Source organism: Borostomias antarcticus (assembly GCF_949987555.1).
Source record: "Borostomias antarcticus genome assembly, chromosome: 4".
NCBI classification, from domain to species: domain Eukaryota; kingdom Metazoa; phylum Chordata; class Actinopteri; order Stomiiformes; family Stomiidae; genus Borostomias; species Borostomias antarcticus.
Genome location: NC_140237.1, coordinates 10,559,906 through 10,585,236, shown reverse-complemented (window position 1 = coordinate 10,585,236; position 25,331 = coordinate 10,559,906). Strand labels below are relative to the sequence as shown.

Here is a 25,331-nt window from a genome sequence, read left to right as displayed (position 1 = left end):
TCTGGTATAGAGAAGGTATACTGTATCTGATCCAGGTCTGGTATAGAGAAGGTACTGTATCTGATCCAGGTCTGGTATAGAGAAGGTATAGTGTAGCTGATCCAGGCAGATGCGGGGGGGACTCAGCAGGTTCCTAGCTGATTCAGACAGGAGACCGCTTGTGGGATCTCAGGTGTAGAGGAGGTGCAAATAATGTGTTAGGGGTGTATGTTTCAGCTGTAGAGGGGTGTAGCTGAGGGGGTGTGCTCTTAGCTGAAGGGGGGGTGTAGTTGAGGGGATGTGCTCTTAGCTGAAAGGGGGTGTAGCTGGCAGCTTAGGGGATGTGTTTTTAGCTGAAGGGGAGGTGTAGCTGGGGGGGTGTGTTTTTAGCTGAAGGGGGGGTGTAGTTGGTAGCTGAGGGGGTGTGTTTTTAGCTGAAGGGGAGGTGCAGCTGAGGGGGTGTGTTCTTAGCTGAAAGGGGGTGTAGCTGGTAGCTGAGGGGGGGTGTTTTTAGCTGAAAGGGGGTGTAGCTGGTAGCTGAGGGGGTGTGTTTTTAGCTGTAGGGGGTGTAGCTGGTAGCTGGGGGTGTGTGTTTTTAGCTGAAGGGGGGGTGCAGCTGAGGGGGTGTGTTGTCAGGCGTAGAGGGGGTGCCACATGGCGATCTGCTTGCGGGGGTTGTCTAGCATCTGCTGCCAGTGCTGCAGGCCGGTGCTGGAGGCCTCGAGGCCCAGATGACACCTGCCCAGGCACAGGGCCTGGTTCTGGGCCGGCCGGGCCTGCTGGTTCAGAACCTCCATCTCCAGGCTGGAACACGGCAGCAGCTCCCGGGGAACCTCCAGCATCATCATCTCGTTCCAGACCGGGTTGATCTTGTGCTTCACCCTCCGTGTCTGCTTCTTCTTCAGCTTGGTGTTCTGGTGCTTCAGGGTCAGCTTGACCGACAGGTCTGGAGAGGAGGGGGAGGAGGGGGGTAGACAAAATATAGGAATGCAAAAAGAAGTTGACACCGTGAATCAACATTCTATCCAAATCCTGGGCCCTACTGCTACAATGGGTAGTAAAGTACAGTTAGTAGTAGTACTATTACTAGTAGTAGCAGTACTAGTTCTAGTGTAAGCATTAATGTTAGTCGCAGTACTAGTACTACTAGTAGTGGTACGGTTAGCAACAGTACCAGTACTAGTAATGTTAGTAGCAGTACTAGTGGTTGCATAGTTACCTATGGAGTCTTTTAACTTGTCAGACTGCAGTCCTCTGGCCTTCATTACGACCACGCCCAGTCTGTTGGCTGCAGGCAGGTAGCTGACGGACAGCAGGATCTCCCCCACAGAAAGCGCCTCCTAGTGGTGACACCCCACAACTGTTACTGCAGTTACAGCACATACAGGTAGATTAGCCAAGTCAAACTCCTTCTGATACAGTTTTCAGGCCCGGAAGTGACTATCTGAACAATAATACTTTTCACATTAATCTAGGATTCCTTCCAAAGATAAAGAGGAACAATCTAGAAATCTTCAAGGTAATGTTCCTTGTGATACCAAGCGAACACAGAGACACAACATTTTTGTCATTATGTTGCTAATACAATACTGATACTCAGCAGTTTAGTGGTGACTCAAAATATTCAAAATATTCGGATTGTCCAGTTTTTACATCAGTTGTGAATAAGTGGGTATACTTGGTGGATAAAGAAGTGGGTATACTACCCTCGACTACACTACTGCTGATACTGCAGTAACAGCACATAAGACAACTCATACTGCACTCTGTCATCAAACACAGGACATGCAATACAGCCCTTATATACACACACAATACAGATACTACAGGTGTCAACAATCTTCGAAATCAACAAAGATTCCACTGTGTGCTCATATAAATTACAGTATGCTGTACGTCATCATTACACCATCCTGACTCTGGAGATGATAGGACCTGTCTGTCTGTGTGACTCAGTTCAGTGACGTCGTCATCGCTGTCATCAAAACGGCCCTGAAACTACTCACAGCCTACTAAACAGATTTTGAAAAATCTTGAAATCTTGAGTGAGTGGTGTAGAGATGCCCTGATGCAGGGAGAGAGTGCATTTAAACTAGTCTACTGTTGAAGACTCAGCTGTACCAAAGCTTACCGTGTGTGTGTGTGTGTGTGTGTGTGTGTGTGTGTGTGTGTGTGTGTGTGTGTGTGTGTGTGTGTGTGTGTGTGTGTGTATGTGTGTGCCTGTGCGTTTCCACACGTTTGTCACTTAAGCAATAAGAAGAAGAGAGGTATGTGTGCAGGCTGTCTCAGCCACTGTTTTTTATGTCCGTTTATACAGCAGCTTATAAACACTCCAAATGAAATGGCAGTCTGGTACATTAACGCTGTGATTAACACAGGGCATTAACACACCACACTCGGCAGCAGATCAATACACACCGCAGCTCATCAATACCTCTGGAGCCTCTGAGCTATTCTAATACTGTACCTCTGGCTGATGGGGTTGGATCCAGGGAGGCTGTGAGTAGCCTGGGGAGAGGATGTTTAACCAACTATCTTCGTATGCAACCTCCTGGACCCCCACCAGTCCAGGATCAAGGCTGGCCACTCGACACCGCCATGTCACTCCATGCTGCGAGAGCAAACTCTCTTCCATCCTGATACTCCTAGACCTGTCAGCAGCATTTGATACGGTGGACCACCAGATCCTCCTCTCCACCCTCGAGGAGAAAGGCGTCACTGGCTCTACATGCTCCCTGTTTGCATCCTACCTGACGGGCCGCTCCTACCAGGTGACATGGAGAGGGTCGATGTCGGAACCACATAGTCTGACTACAGGAGTTCCACAAGGGTCTGTCCTGGGTCCTCTAATTTTTTCCCTCTACACTACATCTCTGGGCTCTGTCATTCGCTCGCATGGCTTCTCCTATCTGCTATGGCGATGACGCTGGTCCTGTCATTTCCCCCTTCTGACACACAAGTGGAGGCACGCATAGCTGGGTGCTTGGCTGACATCTCGGGGAGGATGGCAACACATCACCTCAAGCTCAACCTGGACAAGACTGAGCTGCTGTTCCTCCCGGGGAAGAGTTGCCCGCACCGGGACCTGGCCATCACTATTGAAGACAAAGAAGTAACGCCAACTCGGACTGCGAGGAATCTGGGTGTGACCCTGGACGACATGCTCTTGCAGATTCCTGCTCTAGAACATCAGGAGGATTCGCCCTTTCTTCACGAACAAAATTATACAGGCGCACATCCAGGCCCTTGTCATCTCCCACCTGGACTACTGCAATTCCCTCCTTTCTGGAGCGTCAGCGTCGACCATCAAACCCCTGGAGCTTATCCAGAAAGCTGCTGCTCGCCTGGTGTTCAACCACCCCAAGTTCTCCCACACAACTTCCCTTCTCCGTTCTCTACACTGGCTCCCTGTTGCAGCTCGCATCCAGTTTAAAACCCTGGTGAAAGGAACATGATATGGAAGCTGCTGCTAGTTGTTGTGAGCTCATGAGCTAACTGGCTATCCTGCTCTTATTGTGCTGGATTAGCATTGGAAGCATTGGAACTGATGTGTCCAGGCAACAAGACCTATCTTAATTTATCAGACATTAGTTCATGTCATTTTAATTCACAGCTATTTCAGTGGCATGACCAGCTTTCGTCCTACCAGTCCTGAAGCCAGCCACGCACATAAGCCAGGCTGGACCTGGCCTGGTTAGTTTGCTATTCTTGCACTTTGCCTTCAGCTCTAGATTATGCTCTTAGTCACTTGTTTTAGAAAGGAGCAAGTTGTTGTACATTGGCTTTTCCTACGTTTGGATGAAAGCATTAGCTTTTCAATTCAATTCAATTCATTTATTTGCTCAAGTAGGGACAGTGGACATTGATGAACATTTTAAAACAAAAGCTAAAGAGCTAAAATGATTGTAATGTAATGTTTCTATTCTTCTTGGTATAATAATAGTGGTAATATGTACAATGTGATATCTGATTATCATTTTCCTGGAGATGAGAGCTGTTGTCATGGTTAACAGCTGCACAGGAACACCTGTCTTATCGCCCGCCAATGCTGTAAACACTGTGTGTGTGTGCGTGTGTGTGTGTGTGCGTGTGTGTGTGGTGTGTGGTGTGTGTGTTTGTGTGTGTGTGTGTGTATGTGAGAGAGAGAGAAAAAAAAAACTGTGTGTGTGTGTGTGTGTGTGTGTGTGTGTGAGTCTATGCATGTGTGAGATCCATAGCTTCTCTGTGTCAGTCCTCTCTGTATTCTCTATGAGGCCGAGGTCTGTGTGCTTCTGTGATCGAGAGCAGTGTGGACTGATAGTGATACATTATTTATGGCCATCTTTCTGCAGAGCTGCATCTCCTGCGTCACACCAGCATCACACACACACGTACACACACACACACACACACACACACACACACACACACACACACACACTTCCAGGCACACTCATCCCTCTCCTCCCACCTTCTCTTCATCTCATCTCTCCTTTTTTAATCTCCAGCTTACTTTATTTATCTCATTTCATCCTTCCCTTCTCTCTCTCCCTCCATCCTCCCTCTCATCCCCATCCTCCTTTTCTCTATCCTTTCCCTTCATCGCTCTCTCCCTCCATCCTTCTCTCCTTTCATCGCCTCCTCTCCCTCCATGTTAAGTGATTCCTGGCAGGCCTCCCTGTTCTTCCCTGGAACAGACACACCAACCCTCCAGAGGCCATGATGACGTAGAGAGAGAGGAGGAGAGAGGAGGAGATAGGAGGAGAGAGGAGGAGAGAGGGGAGAGGAAAGGGGGAGGGGAGGAGAGGAGACGATAAGGGGAAGGGGAGGATGAGAGAGGAAATGAGAAGATGACAGATGAGAGGAAAGGGGAGAGAGAAGAGGAGAGGAGGAAAGAGGAGAGGAGGGTTAAGACTGAGAAGAGGAGTACAGGAGGGGACAGGAGAGAGGGGGAGATGAGAGGATTAGTGAGGAAAAGGGGAAGAGAGGAGAGGAGAAAAGAGAGGAGAGGGAGGTGAGATGGGAGGAAAGGAGAGAAGAGGAGAGGTGAGGAGTGGAGAGAGATAAGGATAGAGAGGAGCAGCTTCTGGCCGAATGTCCCTGACCAGGACAGAGATCTGTGTAGTGCAGTCGAGCAGGAGGAGCGGCAGAGAGTGGGAGCAGGGGAAGAGGAGAAGAGGAGGTAATCTTTCAGGTTCTGTTTGCATTCACTCCCCTGCAGTCCGACCCACATCTGCAGCATGCCGCAGGGCAGCCCTGCAGGCTACAGTCCGCCTTTAAAACAAGATGGAGTTTGCTCCATCCAGAGAGGGGATATTCATCCTCTTCTGTTCTCTTGTGATGACATCACATCACCATATATGGACATATAAACGCCGTCACCTCTGGTGTGGACTGTCAACCAATCCAGTGGCCTCAGGTGCCTTCAGAGGATGACATCATTATCCGAATGACTCAGATGGCTCAAAACACCTCAAAACTCCACTTATGCGCTACTTCTGAAGGACGCCATGGCAACACTTCCTGACAGCGCATAGCAGCAGCCTATTAGGCGAGTCTAGAGGTTACTAGGGGAGATCCCTGGGTGCCATGGTGACATGAAGCAATGCATCTCTGCAAACAAAACCTCTCAGAATAGCTGTTTTTGTCAGGCTGTTTACTCAAGGACTCAATGATTAGTCCTGGACACCAGTGGTGCTCCTTAGAAACTGATTTATGACTCGGATTAGGGATTAGGGGTTAGGGGTTAGGGATTAGGGTTTAGGGGTTAGGGATTAGGGGTTAGGGGTTAGGGTAGGATTGTGATTCTGATACAAGGCCTCCTCCTCACCTGTTTGGGCGGCTGCAGGTCCACCCAGCAGTCCGCGCCACACATCATGCCCACGTCTGCCAGCTTGAACCTCATGGTGCCCAGGCTGGCGTGGTGAGAGAAGCGGTCGCAGCAGTGCAGGGTGAGCGCCACCTCGCCCTCCGCCCGGCTCACCCCCCCCGGCCCGGGCACCGAGAGCACCAGGCCCTCCTGCCAGCGCACGTGCCCACTCAGACGTCGCCCAGACGTCTGGACCTCCTTCCGGAACGAGCCGCAGGTCAACACCCCCGAGACATAGCCCTCAGAACCCGGGGAGACGCTCACACGTTCCACTGTGGGCAGGAGAGGAGAGACGAAACAAGGCGAGAAGAAACACAGCGTGAAAGAGAGAAAGACCGGGGAGAGGGAGAGGCGGCCGTTGAAGGTCATTGCACGTGACCTACCATTTTCCAGGAAGTAAGAGATTATATACAAGATTACAACAAAAGTAGAATTTTGTAAATTCTTTGGCATACATCGTTGAATAGGTGAACACTATGACCAATTATGTGAACCAAAATGGGAAAGAATGCTTTTTTCATTTCAGTGCGACTTTAAGAAGACCCACTATGCCGCTACTGTACTTTTCTAATAATGCTCCAATACTAGACTCTATGAGAGCTATACTGTTTATATGCCTGTAGTGTTTGTATGCCGATGACATGTACTCTACACTCCTATTGAGATCCTGAGTGCCATTACTCATCCACAGTTGTTCTGCTTTTTGTACACCGTTGGATTATAGTGATTTACTATAATTGCTTGTAAACAACAGTACATAGGAAGAACAGAGGAGGGCGTAGCGCCTGATTACTGTTGCTGTTTCTGTTCCAGCTGATGATCACAGAGGTTGAGCACAGTCACAGCGCTCTCTCTGCTTTCTCTACTAAAACACCGTGTTCCTGGGATAGAAATAATAGAGAAGCCATTGGTGGGTGTGTGTGTGTGTGTGTGTGTGTGTGTGTGTGTGTGTGTGTGTGTGTGTGTTACAATTGAGTCATCTTCAGGTAACCTTACAGCTGACTGGCCAGCACAGGACCTGTGAGCTCCATTTGTATGTATCTCATTAGCATACCATTAGCATACCCCATAATGAGCATTTTACATCACTGGTGATGGGCCTGTCATAACACCCCACCCCCACCCCCGTCTCCCGCATTCCCCTCGCATCCCCAGCCCACCTGTCACAGGTCTAAACAGATGCATCTGTGACCTTTTCATTGGACGATGCATCAGAGCCTACAGCACAACCAGGTTTCCAAGTGCAACTCACCAACCGGGGCGCCAGAGCATGCCTTACACACACACACACACACACACACAGACACACACACAGCGCTCATAGCCCTATCACATCGCATCGACCACAGCTGTCTGGGAGGGATGAGGATGGGGGCATCAAAGCTTTGTCAACACAGGGAGTCCAATTATGTTTCAAAGCTGAACATAATGGACAGAGGGACAGCGAGGCGCGGTGTTGAGACAGATGAGATCCAGACTGAGGGAGCGCTGTGTATGTGTCATCAATTTGCAACTCTATTAGGGTGAATAGATTGCTTCTTAATCCCGGTAGAATTTATTAGGATGTGTGTGTGTGTGTGTGCTTGGGCAGTGTCTCTATTAACAAGCAGCACCTTGTCTTTTACATGACTCTAGTCTGTAGTTACCCACATATCTTGTCTTTAGAAGTTAACTGTTTAACAGGTGATTGGCAGTAGACCACATCCTCCCTGCTGTCTCTGCTGTCATTGGCTCACCTTCGATGATGGTGATATGCAGCTCCTGAGTCTGGCTGTGATAGGTCAAAGAGAAGTGCAGTTTTGGAGGGAGGGAGGGAGCTGTCGCCACATTGGTCCGTTCCCCAGGGCACTGGGGTTCCTCACTGGAGTCTGAGAGAGAGAGAGAGAGAGAGAGAGAGAGAGAGAGAGTGAGAGAGAGAGAGAGAGAGAGAGAGAGAGTGAGAGAGAGAGAGAGAGAGAGAGAGAGAGAGAGTGGGGGGGGGACAGCTTCATCCATCATTCATTACATCCTGAACCCTGTCACTTCAATAAGTGTGTGAGTATGTGTGTGTGTGTTTGTGTGTGTGTGTGTGTGTGTGTGTACGTGTGTTTGTGTGCGTGTGTGTGTGCATGCGTGCGTGTGTGCATGTGCGTGTGTGTGTAGGGAGAAGGGGGGGAGGGGGGGGGCAGTCGTGGAGGTGAGTTATATAACAAACAGAGCAGTCAGTAGTGCCATCTGGTCTGAGCTTACCTTGCCTGAGGACGGGGCTGACTTGGTTAACATCGTTGGGCCGGGCGGAGGGTTCTGGGGGCGAAGGCGGCTCCACCCTCTCCGGGGCGGGATCAGGGTCAGGGTAGCTGCTGATGACCTTAGGGGACGTGACGGAGGGTTTGGGCTGGTAAACCTGGGGGAACTTCAGCAGCGTCTGGGGCTGGATGGATTCTGTGGACTTCACCACCTGGAACTGGGTAGGGGGGGGGGGGGGGGGGGGGGGTTAATCACACACGGTACGATGAAACCCTATAAATATCCACAACAGTGCCTCCTCACAGTCACACTCTGCCAAGTGTTTTCCCCCTGAGCGCACCTCTGAGCTTACGTGTGAGCGGAGGAGGGGGGGGGGGGGGGGGTAGAGGTTGCGAGGGTTCCCCAATTACCATTCTTTCCCCCCTAAACAAGTATGAGACGCCGCAGCCGCACGCACCATGTCTTATCATCGACATCGTATCGTTCTGAATGCGACTCTCTCTGCGTATATTATAGATTCATCTATTCTCTATTCTCGTTCCTCCTTGGATTTCGCACCCTCCCTGACGCCGCTGCTCCTGTGTCTGTCGGATCACATGTCCTTCTCCTCCTCAGCGTCCTCTGCATGTATCAGCTGAGCGGAACCAATAGGGAGCAGAGAGATGAAACACAATCCTACTGACTCATCATTTTTAGACCATCTACAGGCTTATAATTCACGATGCATCTGATGGTCAAGACGCACGCAGAAAGAACAAGAGAATATCCACACACGGTTCTCCATGCTCCCACACACACACACACACACACACACACACACACACACACACACACACACACCCACACACACACACACACACACATACACACACACACACACATACACACACACACATCAACACCCACACAACTCCAACCAGACAGACCCGCAAGACCAAGCTCTGGCACATACAATCACACACCACACGTTGTATCTAAGTCCTTTAGAAACCCTATAAGTGATATATCTCTACTAATATCTACAACTGCACGGTAAGGATATTTATTTCCTGAGTCTGCGTCTCTCATAGCTGAGGACGCCTGCCGCATCACATGTTCCGCAGTAGAGCGTAGGTCTTGGGGTCTTCTGTCCTACACGCTAAAAAAGCCCACCCTCTTCAGTTCAGTGTGTACCTGCTGTGGACCCCCTACCTGCTGGAGGGAGGCGAGCACGCCGGTCCCGGCCTTCTCTGGGTCGGCCTCGTCTCCGTCCTCCGCCCCCTTCCTCCGGCAGCAGCGGCAGAGGATGGAGAGGCCGCAGAGGGTGAGCGCGCCCGACGCCGTGCCCAGGGCGCCGCCCAGCAAGGCGGCCGTGGAGAAGATCATCCTCCTGGGCTACCGACACGAGGAGGAGGAAGAGAGGGAGAGGAGGAGGAGAGAATAGGAAGGAGGGTGTGAAGGAGGAGGTGAAGAGCGAGCAGGTTAGTCCTCTTCAGGCTGCATGGATCTGGGGATGCTGGTTAGATGGTCCGGCAGCAGGAAGGTAGAACGTCCCAGATTGAGGAGGAGAGCTTCTCATTCCCGTACCAGAGAGAGAGAGAGAGAGAGAGAGAGAGAGATTATTTATCTCTCATACAGAGAGGGAGAGTATGTGTTCTGTCTGCCAGCGAGAGCTGTGTGTGAGGGAGGCAGACTCGCTCGACAACTCACACCAACTCAGGAGAGGGTGGGAGGGGCCGAGGAGGGAGGAGAGGAGGGAGGAGAGGAGGGAAGAGAGGAGGGGAGTGTCAGACAGAATGAGTACGGTCCACTGAAGCCTCCCTCCCACCCTCTCCCTCTTTCTCCCTTCTCTATCTCTCTCCAGCCACTTCAGATCCGTGTCTCTCAGTCCCCCCCTCCCTCCCTCCCTCCCTCCCTCCCTCCCTTCCCCCCCCCTCCCACAGAGACTTCGGTATGACGTCAGAGGATAGAAAACAGCCTTTTAACTGCAGCTCTCGCACGTTCTCCACCCCTCTCTCTCTCTCCTTCCCTACCTACAGCTCTCTCTCCTTCCCTACCTACACCTCTCTCTCCTTCCCTACCTACAGCTCTCTCTCCTTCCCTACCTACACCTCTCTCTCCTTCCCTACCTACACCTCTCTCTCCTTCCCTACCTACATCTCTCTCTCCTTCCCTACCTACACCTCTCTCTCCTTCCCTACCTACACCTCTCTCTCCTTCCCTACCTACACCTCTCTCTCCTTCCCTACCTACACCTCTCTCTCCTTCCCTAACTACACCTCTCTCTCCTTCCCTACCTACACCTCTCTCTCCTTCCCTACCTACACCTCTCTCTCCTTCCCTAACTACACCTCTCTCTCCTTCCCTACCTACACCTCTCTCTCCTTCCCTACCTACATCTCTCTCTCCTTCCCTACCTACACCCCTCTCTCCTTCCCTACCTACATCTCTCTCTCCTTCCCTACCTACACCTCTCTCTCCTTCCCTACCTACACCTCTAACACTTCTCTCTCTCCTTCCCTACCTACACCTCTCTTTATCACCCACCTATCTCTCTCCATCCCCCCTCCCCAGGTCAGGTGGGAAAGATGGTCCTCGCTCTGTATCCTATATTTGGGTCTGCCACAACTTTTGAATCATAGATGTGCAGCGTTTCTATGCCAACACCCTACCCTCCTAGAACCCCAAAAAGTGTGTGAGGCAGACATGAGTAGAAACAGAACACTAGCCATACCTGTCTGTCTCTCTTGGTCTGCTGGTTCAGCACCATGGCTGGTACAGCACAATAGAGTGTAACGGAGGTGGTTCAGTGAATCCCGCATTGTAAACTTCTGTTAATTATCAATATTCATGTGAGTTAAGGTTACTGGTGGCTGTTGTGCGGTTATAACCGCATATCCTTCGTCTCCTGGAGCCCCAGAACAAGGGCTCAGCACCAGCTCTCCTCTAAGGGGTGTTCACTCACCCACAGGGTCTCACCCTCACTGGGATTCTAATGAAGTTTATAAAGCTGGGATCGAGTGGACTCGTTTAGCCTCTAACCCCCCCCCCCCCCCACCCTATCCTAACCTATCCTGCATGCATAAACCTGACCTTTTACAATTACACAGGAGCAATAACCCTGATCCCTGAGGAGGCTCAGCCTCCCAGGGGGAGAGCAAAGTGACAATAGATTATTACAACTTTAAATGCAAAATTACTTTATTAAGAAATCAATTATCTGGGCTGTAAGCAATAGCAAAACGTAATAGATAATCAAACATTAAAACCATAGCATCAGAGTAAATATTCTAGTTAGAGAGAGGGCAACTGAGTTGGCCAGCCTCGTCACCCTATCCTGTCAGCTCCTGACCGACAACTTCGACAGTTCTGCTTGATCCCAGTAATGACCTTGATCCCAGTAATGACCTTGATCCCAGTAATGACCTTGATCCTAGTAATGACCTTGATCCCAGTAATGACCTTGCTTCTTCTTGAGAAGAGAGTGAATCATCAACCCCCAGAGGAAACTGTGTCCCCAGTCTCACCGGAGAGACTGAGGAGAGAACGATTCTTCAGTTCTTTAGTCTGAGGGAGCAAAGAATCTTGGGAATAACTACATTTCTTCTTCAGTTTGAGAGAGCACAGAATCTTGAGATTAACTAAGTTTCTTCTTCAGTTTGAGAGCACAGAATCTTGAGAACATCTTAGTTTCTTCAGTCAATGAGCTGGGGGACTCAGGTCCAATTCTTCTTGTGGAGGGCTTTGATCAGAGGCTATGCTCTGGAAGCATCCAGTGAAGGAGTCCAATTTGCCATCAATTCACACCTGCTTTTATCCTATTCAAAGCCCTCTCTCCTCCCCTTCTTAAAACATCACATCAATTTCAACCAATCATAGGTACACATTATAACCTCATACAGAGTGATCACCTCATGGTCACCGCATGCTCAAACAAAATCTCTCTAGTACCAATGAACACTACATAAATACAGTTGTCTAAAAATAATCACATGACCTAATGATTATTTGACTTGTTCCATTCCGGTCTTTTTCTTCTTCGTGCGGGTTAGGTGTTGTATTCTCTTCTCCTCCCCAGGCTCGGGGCCGAGGGGCTTTGCTTTTACCACCCCGAGCCTGGGTGAGGGGTCACCTCCAGGAGCCATGTCACCGTTTCGTCATCCAAAACCATCAGGCCATGCATTCCGTGTCCGGTATGTTGGACAGTCTTGAATCCTCCATTCTGGTGCTTTCCACAAACTGTGAAAAAAGAAGTGGCCAACAGGCATTGTCCCTATCTTTTGATTCAGTTACAGAGTTCAGAATACAGTCAGAAATGTTGGTTACTGTACATTCTACTCTTACTGTACATTCTACTCTTACTGTACATTCTACTCTTAAAATTCTCACTTTTATTAATGTGATTAGTACAACATATATGTTTACTTTAATAATAAAATGCTTTGGTTAGTTTGTTAGCTAGCATGGCATGTTATTTCATTTCAATGAATCGAGACATTACTCTGTTCCTTTTCCGCTCAGTCATTCCCCTGATAATCCTCATAGTTTGACCCACAAGCCCCCTCAAGTGGAGTCTCATCCAGGACCTGCAAATCCTCATACAACAAAATCTTACAGTATGTCTTCTTGGTGCAACCATTTCACCCTCTGTATTTTCTGAAGAACTGGTGCTTCCAGCACTCGCACAAGTGCCAAGTTGTGATTTCTGCCGTCCCGCCACGACCCCCTTAGCTCTACCGCCGTCTTCAACATGATTCTGTCCAGGTTGTGCAAGATGGACTTCATGGGGTTCGCGGGGTGCATCATGCAGAGGAACTGGGGACCCGACAGGTGCCCCAATCAGTTTCAGGAGATTTCATTCTTTTAGGATCAGGTGAAGACTTTCTTCTTCCCTCACTGGCCTCTGGTTTGACCCTCCTGATCTCTTGGGCCACAGGAGATGGCACTCTCCCGTCCTCACGGGGTCCAGAACGAGGCACAGGGGACCACATTTGACGAGGCTCAGGAGGCCACATTCCTTCGACACTTTACAATAGGCTACATCCTCATGTATGGGATATGTAGCAGAGTAGTACTGTAGTAAGCAAAACATGCATAAAAAAACAATCAAGTACAGATACTGAGAAATATTACTTGAGTACAGTTAGAATGTATGGACACAAAAAATCCCCTGCGGATCGGTAAGCACCTATTGTATTTTAGATTGCTATTCTTGCACTTTACCTTCAGCACTAGATTATGTCTTATTCTCTTAATCACTTGTTTTGGAAAGGAGATGCAGAGTTCTGGCAAGTAGTAGTACATTGGCTTTTCATTAAATGTAATTATTGTTAGTCGCTTTGGATAAAAGTGTCAACTAAATGACTGTAATGTAATGTAATGTATGGTTTGTGTGGTGGTGGGTGGGCACTTGAGTCACTGGTGCCCGGGGGCAGCATGCAGTTTTAATACGGCCCTGCTTCTCACCAGGTGAATTCATCTTCATCATCATCATCATCATCATCTTCATCCGCTTATCCAGGGTCGGGTCGCGGAGGAAGCAGCTCCAGCAGGGGGCCCCAGACATCCCTTTCCCTAGCAGCATCAACCAGCTCTGCCTGGGGAATCTTTAGCCGCTCACAGGCCAGTGCGGAGATGTAGTCCCGCCACCTAGTCCTGGGTCTACCCCGAGGCCTCCTCCCAGCCGGACACGCCTGGAACACCTCCCTAGGGAGGCGCCCAGGAGGCATCCTCACTAGTTGCCCGAACCACCTCAACTGGCTCCTTTCGACGCAAAGGAGCAGCGGCTCTACTCCGAGTCTCTCCCGGATGACTGAACTTCTCACCCGATCTCTCAGGGAGACCCCAGCCACCCTCCGGAGAAAACTCATTTCGGCCGCTTGTATCCGTGATCTCGTTCTTTCGGTCATGACCCATCCTTCATGACCATAGGTGAGGGTGGGGAAAAAGATAGACCGGTAGATCGAGAGCTTTGCCTTTCATTCATCTTGTAAAAGAGTATTCTCCTCTCACTGTAGACGTGTGGTCTATGGTAGAGTTGAATACACATTCATATTATATGTCTGTGTGGCATTGGGGTGGTTGGCTGAAAAGAGCTTCCTCTCTGATGCCCTCTTGAGGATGATAGAGAAAGTAAACACTCCACTGCTGTGATGGAAGGAAAACCACACTGCAACTCACCTCTTTTCTCCGTGTGCATTCAAAGTCACAGGATGGATGTAAATGGAGGCTTTGTGGTTTCTACTCCACATGGTGGGTTTTCCAAGCACACACTTAAGGTTCAGGATCTTTCCATAGAAGCATCTTCATATCAGAGTGCCATGTCTAGACGCCTGCAGTCTAAGCCAGTGTGTGAGAGATGAGCATTGAAACAAACAAGCTGTATGAGGTGAGTGACCCCACATTGTGACCCCACATCTGGACCTACATTACCACAGAGCTCTGGGTCTCTGCAGAAGCACAGGGAGAGGACACAACCACCAGCACCGTGATATAATATGTAATGAAAAGGAGATTGAGCATAAAACACTCATGTAAACCAATAAAAGAGCAATATTCTCTCATGTCATGGTGTATGGTCAAGCAGCCTAACCAGCCTGTTCTGATCTCTTTGTTGCCATGTATATGGTTCACACAGAATTGACTAGGGTTAAGGCATACGCTGTTGCAGACGACATGACAGGGTGCAGAACAGGACAGTGCAAAATACATGCAAAACACATGACAGTCAATCCATTTCGATGTAGCTGTTTACATGTGTCGGTAAGTAATTACATACAGGGACCTCACATTCTGCAATCTACCTTACCTTCAGACTCGCTCTCCCATGTGTGGACTATTTGATAACAAGAAAGCATGCGGGAACGCCCCTTTTACACAATCGATGGGGGCGGGACTTGGGGCCAAAACTCCAGGTTCGAAAATGGCAGCGTCCATGGAGCTAAGCTTGAACACTTTACCCTCCGATCCTTTATTGTTAATTCTGTCATTTCTTGACTTCAGAGATTTGATAAGGTATGTGTGTCACTTTCGCTTGATGTAGACCCAAAAGTCTTCGCGATAATGATAATGTTAGCTGAGAGAATGTGTGTTGTTTAGTGCATGCAACTTGGCTAGAGCTACAGCAGCGCAAGCCTACATGCTAGCGGCAGAGGAATGATTATACTTTGTTTACACACGCACGCTTGATGATAATACATGATAATACATGAGATATAGTCTTTCACAATTGTGTTCTGGTGGATGCTACTTCACTTTACATTTTGCTTGTTTGAATTTAATTGGCGATCAAATAATTGTAAGTTAATTTAGCAGTTAGCCATCACGCTAGCTGTCAAAACATTGCTAGCTATCCAGCTAGCTTGGAGCTAACGTGTTAGCTAAGATAGTTAGCAAACATCATTCCTATGTTTTGTCAACTAAATCTGAAAAATGATCCTTTTCGTTCCCCACGTTTGTATGTTGGCTATCAGATTTCTTAAATGTACAATATTTTCAACTTTCCTACGTGAAATCTAACCATGAACATGGCCCATAGTTGGATGTTACAACATCTAACAACGGTAAAATACATAAGCACATTTAGTTAGTGATGTAAGTGCTTACGTAAACAGAACTTTAAAAGTTATATTCATGGCCAGGTGAAATATAATCCTAACTAAAAGATCACTGTGTACTCAAATAACTTTTTGAACGGCTCAATATGATCGTTATCTATCTAACCAAGATGTTATATTTTCTTCTCATCAGCTGCAGTTTTGTGAGCCGCCGTCTCAACGAGCTGTCAAGTCACAACCCGCTATGGAAGGGTCTATGTATGAAACACTGGCTCCTAACCGAGTAAGTAGATCTGAAAAAACACTTCACCCTCCAGGCTATTGTTCGGGCGTTGATCTCTACAGTGTTTAGTAGTACCTAACCTGCACCATACACATGATCTATACCATCTGTAAAGTCTAACGTGTGTGTGCGCATTGAGCAGGTCCGACAGGAGCCAGCGGTCCGTGTCGTGGAGGGATCTGTTCAGGGAGTTCTTTTCCGACCTGGGTCGGTACATCGACCACTACACCATCCTGAAGAGAGCCTGGGAGGACCTGAAGAGCTACCTGGACCAGAGGTGTCCCAGAATGATCGCCTCGCTCAAGGGTTAGACTCCCGTCGGCCTGGCACAGAGACACACGCACACACAGAGACACACACACACAGGGTCAGAGTTTCACTGCTGGTTTAGAGGAGACTGTGCAGACCTTCACGTTTCTGTGAACTACCATTTCCCAAGACGGGATGGGGAAGAGACCATCCTCAGAAAGACCCAGCAGAGGATTACGTGCTGTGGCAATTAAGGAAGTATGGTCTGCCACAGGAGCTGTTGAGCCAGTTCTACACTGTAGTCATTGGATCCGTCCTGTGTACTTCATCACAATCTGTTGTACTCTTCAAGAACAAGGAAATGGGCAGGGAAAAATCATTACTGATACTGACACACCCTGGACATAACCTTTTTCAACTCCTCTTACAGGTGCTGCAGAACCCCCTATACCAAATTGTCAGACACAGAAATAAGTTTCTTTACTCATGCCATGACCCTCATAAACATCCAGTTTAATCTGTTATGCTACTCCTGTTTCTTCAGATAGTTATGAAAACCTGCTTTGCATCTACAAATAATGTATTGTACTAGGGTTAGGGTTACTAGGCTGTCCCGAGTATTTCACTATTTGTTCGGTGCGTTGGTATTCGGAGCTCAATTCAGTATTCGGAGTATTCGTTTTTTGTCCCGATACTTCAAACCTATACCAACATCGTCAACGTTATACTGAGTGACTCGCAAAAGTGCAACTGAACAAAAGCAGACTTCATGCTTGTGTTTTCTCCCTCAAAACACTGCGGATCTCTGGTTAGGGCTGTCAATTTAAGCATTTTAGCCTCTGTCTCTCATGTGTGTGCACGTGTGTGTGTGGCAGCACCGGAGCAGAGGAGAGAATTAATGCTAAAAGAGAATAACCTAGCTTGCTTGCTATTTAGCTAGCGTATATTATTTTTCCTTTGCGTAAACGCGACACAAGCTTACAATCTACAAGTAGCAGGAGGCAAAAGTTGACTGTCTGGGGCATTGCTCAGCCTGTCACCGGTAGATATAGACCATTGATGTATTAATAAAACAGACTATGCAATGCTGCCACCTAGGGGTTGCAAACTAATAGTATTCAGTATTCGTTTGTTCACACCAACGAGTATTTGAAGCCTGTAAAATGGTATTCGGGACACATACTGTACTCATACATCATAATTTCCCTACGTGATGCACATCATTGTTGTTTGCACTACCACTCACCCTTGTACTCTCTCTATATATATTGTTTGTCTTTCATATAATTTGTATATTGCTTGTATATTGAATATTGTGTATTGTCTGTACATACTCTGTACATTGTATATTTTCTGTGAGAGTCACCAACGGACGGAACCAAGTGTGTGTGTCAACATACTTGACCGATAAATCTGATTCTGGTGGACTGTTGCATCATTAAAGATTCAGGATCGTACATTCTAGGTGATCTGTCTCACTGTTGGGTGTTTTGGTTTGTGGGATCATGCAAAACAACCAGTACAAACAAAGCAGTGAAAGTCTTTCTCTCTCTGTCTCCTGAGCAGAGGGAGCGAAGGAGGAGGAGCTGGATGTTATCGAGGCCCAGATTGGCTGCAAGCTGCCCACTGACTACCGCTGCTCTTACCGGATACACAACGGCCAGAAGCTGGTGGTGCCCGGGTGAGTAGCAGGACCAGACTGGTGTGGTCAGGCTAGACTCACAAGTCAGTCTCTAAACACTTCGCTCAACTAGAGGACTTGCATTCAGATTTTGTCACTTAAAGTGGGTGGAAACAGTTAGAGAACAGAGTTAACAAAAACCTGCATTGCAGAACCAATCCAAGAGAGTAAAAAAAACAAAAAAACATGCATTGCAGAGCCAATCCACAGTCTTTAGGGCGTAGCTTTGTTCAGGTTTGAACCAATCCAAAGCAGTAGGCGTAGTCTTGTTACCAGCCATTCTCGCCGGCATTCTAGTGACTATTCCAATGTAGAAAACCCAAGACGTTTGTAAGGCGGAGTCCCCAAATGTCTGGTATCGCGAGATCATGGTCAGGTCAGGTCTGGGGGCATGTCCCTGAAAATATCATTCCCCCCTCGCCCCTCCCTCCCTCTCTCCTTCCCTTTCTCCCTCCCTCTCATGCCTACTTCTCTGTCCCTCCCCCTGTCCCCCCCCCCCTTCTCTCCCTCCCGCTCTCTCTCTTGAGAATGGACAGTTTGAAGACTTATGTCATGTATGCGCACAGGTGAGAATTGTGTGACTTGACTATCTTTTTGTCTCTCTTCTCCAGGCTGATGGGCAGCATGGCCCTGTCTAACCACTACCGGTCAGAGGACCTCCTGGACATAGAGACGGCTGCTGGGGGCTTCCAGCAGAGGAAGGGCATGAGGCAGTGTCTGCCGCTCACCTTCTGCTTCCACACCGGCCTCAGCCAATACATGGCCCTGGAGGCCACCGAGGGGCGGGGCCGCAGCGAGATCTTCTACCACTGCCCGGTCAGGCTCCGCCCACCATGACCCATTTGATTTACAATTTACTTACAGGGGCACTTCACTCTACATCTATGTTTTATATCATTCACCATGTAAACTGTGTGAAAATAGCAATATTTGGTGGTTAAGAACTTTCTGTAACAAAAATATCTAAAATATGTGATGCAAGTGATGAATTTGACCGTAGAAAACTTCAACAGGTGGTTTTCCAAGACACATCAAGGCTCGTCTAGAGACTAGATTAAATTAGATTAGATTAGAGCTGTGTCTGACTGTGCAGATTGGTTCATTTTGGGCCTAATGTCAGGAGGCGATTTCTCTGAGAAGTCAGCCCAAAAGTGAGTCTGGCCCCGGTGGTTAGAACCCCCCACATGTATTTTGGGGTTTGGTGTTGTACAGCTATGCACCACTAGAGTCCCTCAGCCATCTGACCAACCACAGCAGTCAGGGTTCTATCTGAAGAGAAGAACTGACTCACTGAACTAAATGTTCTACTGCCTCTCTCATACAGGATCAAATGGCACAAGACCCATCAGCTATTGACATGTTCATCACAGGTATATAGTTGTTGTTATTCTAATAATTAATATCCTCAATAATGCAGCAATACGGTCCGTCACAAATCTTTTTGTTCTCTCCCTCACTAATTTCTGGTTCCCTCTCTCGTTCTCTCTCTCTCTCTCTTGCTGTCTCTCTCCTTTTCCCTTCCTCTCTCCCTCTCCCTCCCCCTCTCTCCCACTCCAGGGTCTAGCTTCACAGAGTGGTTTACCTCATACGTCCACAATGTGGTGACAGGCGAATATCCCATCATACGTGACCAGATCTTCAGGTACCAAACACACACCTCCCCCTGAGAATGCTGCTCCTCGTACCTCCTGTTCTGCTCCGTCCAAACCTCTCTGTCATAGGAATCGAATGGATGTCCATGACAACCATGTCTCTCTGTCCTTTCCATAGGTATGTCCATGACAAGCAGTGTGTGGCCACCACGGGTGACATCACAGTGTCGGTGTCAACCTCCTTCCTCCCGGAGCTCAGCTCCGTTCACCCGCCTCACTTCTTCTTCACCTACCGGATCAGGTACCAGAAACACACCCTAACCCTACCCCTACCAGATCAGATACCATACCAGAAACACACCCTAACCCTACCCCTACCAGATCAGATACCATACCAGAAACACACCCTAACCCTACCCCTACCAGATCAGATACCATACCAGAAACACACCCTAACCCTACCAGATCAGATACCATACCAGAAACACACCCAACCCTACCCCTACCAGATCAGATACTATACCAGAAACACACCCTACCAGATCAGATACCATACCAGAAACACACCCTAACCCTACCAGATCAGATACCATACCAGAAACACACCCTAACCCTACCCCTACCAGATCAGATACTATACCAGAAACACACCCTAACCCTACCCCTACCAGATCAGATACCATACCAGAAACACACCCTAAACCTACCAGATCAGATACCATACCAGAAACACACCCTAACCCTACCAGATCAGATACCATACCAGAAACACACCCAACCCTACCCCTACCAGATCAGATACTATACCAGAAACACACCCTACCCCTACCAGATCAGATACCATACCAGAAACACACCCAACCCTACCCCTACCAGATCAGATACTATACCAGAAACACACCCAACCCTACCAGATCAGATACCATACCAGAAACACACCCAACCCTACCCCTACCAGATCAGATACCATACCAGAAACACACCCTAACCCGAACCATAACCCTACCAGATCAGATACTATACCAGAAACGCACCCTAAACCTACCAGATCAGATACCATACCAGAAACGCACCCTAACCCGAACCATAACCCTACCAGATCAGATACTATACCAGAAACACACCCTAACCCTACCAGATCAGATACCATACCAGAAACACCCTAACCCTACCCTTACCAGATCAGATACCATACCAGAAACACACCCTAAACCTAACCCTACCAGATCAGATACCATACCAGAAACACCCTAACCCTAACCCTACCCCTACCAGATCAGATACCATACCAGAAACGCACCCTAACCCGAACCCTAACCCTACCAGATCAGATACCATACCAGAAACACACCCTAACCCTACCAGATCAGAAAACATACCAGCAACACACGTTAAACCTAGCCCTAAACCTAACCCTAGATCAGATACAGTACCATGATCTGGGGGAGGGGGTGACGGTGACGACTGTGCATCAACGGCTAGGGTCCATAAATGATAACCAGCCGTGTTTGCTGGGCTTTCACGCCGTGGATCGCCCGTCTCCGTTGTCAAGGTGACATTTACACCGGTGACATGTACATCTACAGTACTAGCATGCTTTGAGATAAGGCTACTTTAAATATTCATTGAAAATCCGTTAATAATATCTTAACAAAGTGCTAAAGAATGTACAGCAGGGGCTTGTAGTTATCAGGCTATAAGCTGGTTATAAAAAATATTAATTGAGATGCAGTTAATATCTGCAAGTTAAACTAATAGCCGCTATTTAAAAAACAAACATGATATCTAATATTTAAACTAATAATATCCTCTTTTCTAAAATAAACATCTTTACTTTAGAAAAATAAATGACCATAATAAAACATCAAATAATATTTAAACAAACAAATGACCACAAAGTTGCCATAAACAGAGTTAAACAAAGTGTCTAATGACAAATGTATGTGATGAAGTTTAGGGCTTTTTGAAGCAGTATATTACAGCCATATCTTCTGTCCTGCTGATGTGAATGCTGAATAGCTTTTCCTGGTTACTCCACCTTAAACGTCAATCCCTCCCCCCCCTCCCAGGATTGAGATGTCCCAGGATGCATTGCCAGAGAGCGCGTGTCAGCTGGACAGCCGCTACTGGAAGATCACCAACGCCAACGGCAATGTGGAAGAGGTTCGCGGGCCCGGTGTGGTCGGTGAGTCCCAGGATGGTTGGGATGGACGGAGCTAGGGGCAGAGGGGATACATCCCCTGTTCAAAGTATGTTTAAGTCTTGCACTAGCATTCATCCATTTCTTCAACATGGCCGCACCATGATGTTGGCCGATGTCTAGAGTGAGTGAGTGAGTGCGTGTGGAGTAGGTGCTATAACACTATGCTCAATGCTAATCATGCTATGGACCTCATCAGAGCTACAGCTGATCTAGCAGGTGATCTGACCGCTGTGGTCACTCGTCCCTCCAGGAGAGTTCCCGGTGATGACCCCTGGCAAGGTGCATGAGTACGCCAGCTGCACCACCTTCTCCACCACCTCAGAGTTCATGGAGGGCCACTACACCTTCCACCGCCTCAAGAACAAGGAGGAGGTCTTCCACGTCTCCATCCCACGCTTCCACATGGTCTGCCCCCCCTTCCGTGAGTCCATGGTACGCTCGGTAAGTCAGGGGGGAGGGAAGTCACATCAAATGTTTTTCCTGTCCTGTTAGATGAAGATCAACTGCTTCAGCTGCAGGTTGGTATGATCATTGGTGAGGAATGCCAGCACTGGCAGAGGCAGCCAGGAATTAAGCCACCTCCGTCCCATCTCCCCTTCCCCCCTCCTCTCTCCTCTGTCTCCCCCCCTTCTGAACCCTCACCCAGCAGGGCTCGGCCAATGATGTGGCTCGCTCCTCCTTCCAGGAAGACAACTCCTCAGACACAGACGACTACGACGACGGCGAGCTGAGAGGCATCAACATGGCTGACCAGGCAGGCCGCTGCCGACGGCACATCTGACCACGCCACACCACCGCTATCTGGACATGCCCCCTCGCCACTGGACTCCGCTAGGAGAGGGGGCCAGGCCGGGAGAGGGAAGAGATTTGCTGAAGAGTAAAAGTGTGGGTTTTATTATTTGTAAAGCTGTGTGTCAGGCAGCTGAGAGAGAGGGAGAAAGGTCAGAGGTCAGGAGAGAGGGAGAGAGAGGGAGGCATGCTCCCGTGGGAACATTTCAACTCCAGTCCAATGAAACACTAGGAGCTGTGTGATTGGGTGCTGCGGTGTAATTGGAGCCATGCGATTGGCCACCCCTGGGATACTCTGAGCTTTGTGATTGGCTGGCTTGGTAGCTCTCTGTTGTTTACCTTCTCTTGTTTGAGCCAGGGAGTGATCTGGAGAGCTGGCCCTCACAGAGCCCCTGGCCCTGGGCCAGACGGAGCATGGTGGTCAGGTCTTTCTCTATAGCTCCATTGTCTAAGCTCCACCCGGCTGACCAGTGCTGAGTGGTGCCCGGTAGGATCACCCAATGCCCCCTGTGTCCCTACTTGGCATGAGAACACCAGGAGTCAGGAATGGCTGCCCTCATGCCCCCCTGACCCAGACCCAACATAGCCCCAGGCCCTGGCGTAGTACCCCTGGTAGAAGGAGCTGTCCCGGTCACTCATAGAGGCTCGTGGAGGAACCCTGCTGGAGGTAGACAGCCTGCCCCTGACCAGACAGAGAGAAGCACACTAGACCACTGGCCAGTGCCTAGACAGACCAGCCCATTGGACAGTCGCCGGACAGACCAACCCACTGGAGAGTGCCTGAACAGACACCATCAACACTCAACCTACCTGTCCTGCACATCCAAACTGATGTATATTCTAGAATATAGATCTGTGATATATAGTGATCTATGCTGATATGAATGTGGATTCTCTCTGTCAGTCATGTATGTCAAACATCAGTGTCACATTAAATACATTGTGATTATCTAAGAGTTTTCTAGAGGCTGAGTGATTTGATTGATTAATCAATAACCAGCCCCCAGTCCTGTCAGGAGTCCATCAGACACGTGCCCATGAGCAATTTGATTAGTTAGTTTAATAACCAGCAAATCTCATGAGAAGTCCCTCAGACACACAAGACCATGTGAGACCAGCGAGCGCTTGGGGGTGTCATGGAGGCCCTCCAGTCCTCAGTAGAAGAGTGTGAAGAAGGACCCCTCCCCCGCCTCCTCTCAGCTCAGACCACAGTGGTTTATCCCATCTCAGCACAACAAGCACAACTGGACACCCTGGACCAGACCATTATGTTCTCAGAGGGGGATTTCCTTTTCTGCTGTCTATTAACCTTGGGGACAGTGTAGTGACAGTATGTTACCCATGTTTATTATTGTTACAAGTGGTGGTGTCTTCAGGGCGGGGTTTGAGGCATTAATCCTCAGTTCTCTTGTCTGGAGTGATGGCAGGGATGTTTTATTTGGGTTATAAGTGATGCATTTAATCCCCCCCCCCCCTCCCCTTAAGGAAGCTGTGCAATCGAGCGTCTGGCTCTGCTCTATGCTGATTTCAAACCTCACTTGATTTGCATATTATTATGTAGGCATTTGTTTAGTATCACTGTTTTTTACTGACTGCGTGTCTTGTTTTTGTATGTTTGGGGTAAATAAACACTTAATGCTGAATGGGGAAACTGATTATTAACTGTAGCTTTGCTTCACCCTGGTCCAGTTACCTTATGGATTATTTTAGTCATATTTCTCAGCTTGTTGTCACTGATGCATTCTATGGAACATTTATGAGCCCAAATAATGCAGGAGGGAAGAGGTCAGCTGATTGGAGGAAGACTGAGATCAGAATCATTCCTAAACACTGGTCTGGAACAGTGGAGGTTAGACTATGTGCCCTGGCTTGGGCAGATCAGACCTCCCAGTGTGATGATGCATGCTCTGATTTCAGCTTCTGTCAGCCTGGCCAGCCGGTCTGAGGACAATCCACAATGAAATAAATATTTTGATTGAAATGTCATTTGTTCTCCGAGCACAACGCTCCCAGTGTGAGCAGACAATCGGCCGTTGTTGATCTCCAGGGTTTCGTGTCGATGTTACCAGATAGGCCTCAAGTAGCCTTTGTTATAGACCAAGCAATGGGCCTTTGTTTCTTTGTGGGGCTGCTGTATGGGAGGCTCTAACGTTTACCGCACTTTGATGCTGCTACAGCTTACCACACCTACCCATCCCAGTGTGTGCAACCACAGTCCAAGTCAAACACAGGTGGGAAAAGTCAACATAAGAACGTCCAGATTCAATGAGAGATAAGGCGTGGACTTATAAAGTATTTCACCATGGTTTGGATCCTCACTTCATGTGTGTTGTGTTATGTTTCATATGTTCACAGTCCTTTGCCCGCGGAATCACACTTGAATGAGTCTGCATCTGAATTGTATGTGGGCTGCTAGGTGGTGGTTGTGATCGGTGACCTCTGTCATGACAATGGGTGGAGGAAGGTACTCATTTGCCAGATTTGCCCACAGTGACGTCACGGGCTACTCGCCAATTATGCCAGTGGCTTGGATGTGCAAACAAACGTGGGTTGGAGGTGCAAACAGTGCTTCAACATAGATTTATAAGGAAAAATGCCTGTATGTCTGTTTCAAAGAAGCATTTTTCCATATAAATGAAACACATTCGGGCATCATGATCATGATAAAGGCCGGAAATCTTGCCTGGCATTGTCATTTGTGAGAATGACTGGCTTCCAGGCGAATATAGCCTACACAAGCTGCTGAATTGTCTGAATTGTTTTCTCACAAGACCCCAATTATATTTTACGATATAGGATCTTAAACAACTCGTACAAGGGGTCGTTTGATTAGAGGTTGAATACACTAAATGTAGGACTGAGCTAGGGCTGGAGCTGAGGGACTAGGACTGGGACTAGGGCTGGATCTGAGGGACTAGGACTGGGACTAGGGCTGGAGCTGAGGGA

The 25,331-nt window shown here is 48.4% G+C and overlaps 2 protein-coding genes across 4 annotated transcripts; one reads left to right on the top strand and one right to left on the bottom strand.

Annotated features, from left to right (window-relative positions):
* Nucleotides 1-611: 611 nt before the first annotated feature.
* On the bottom strand, nt 612-9,418 carry syt13 (synaptotagmin XIII; the record flags this gene model as incomplete). The annotated part of the gene is made up of 6 exons (XM_084437315.1): nt 612-925; nt 1,199-1,319; nt 5,789-6,099; nt 7,564-7,695; nt 8,057-8,270; nt 9,227-9,418. The coding sequence occupies 6 exons, from the start codon at nt 9,416-9,418 to the stop codon at nt 612-614; spliced, it is 1,284 nt and encodes a 427-aa protein (XP_084293441.1).
* Nucleotides 9,419-14,951: 5,533 nt separating this feature from the next.
* Nucleotides 14,952-23,937, top strand: fbxo3 (F-box protein 3). 3 transcript variants are annotated; one of them, XM_084436832.1, is made up of 11 exons: nt 14,952-15,046; nt 15,782-15,871; nt 16,014-16,177; nt 17,687-17,801; nt 18,413-18,617; nt 19,126-19,171; nt 19,359-19,443; nt 19,572-19,694; nt 21,463-21,578; nt 21,847-22,028; nt 22,243-23,937. In XM_084436832.1, exons 1-11 carry the CDS (start codon nt 14,955-14,957, stop codon nt 22,375-22,377), a joined length of 1,353 nt encoding a protein of 450 aa, XP_084292958.1. In that variant the 5' UTR covers nt 14,952-14,954; the 3' UTR covers nt 22,378-23,937. The 3 variants fall into 3 exon arrangements, with proteins under 3 accessions (XP_084292958.1, XP_084292957.1, XP_084292956.1); XM_084436831.1 differs by having other exon boundaries at nt 21,847-22,037; nt 22,246-23,937; XM_084436830.1 differs by having other exon boundaries at nt 21,847-22,037.
* Nucleotides 23,938-25,331: the final 1,394 nt, after the last annotated feature.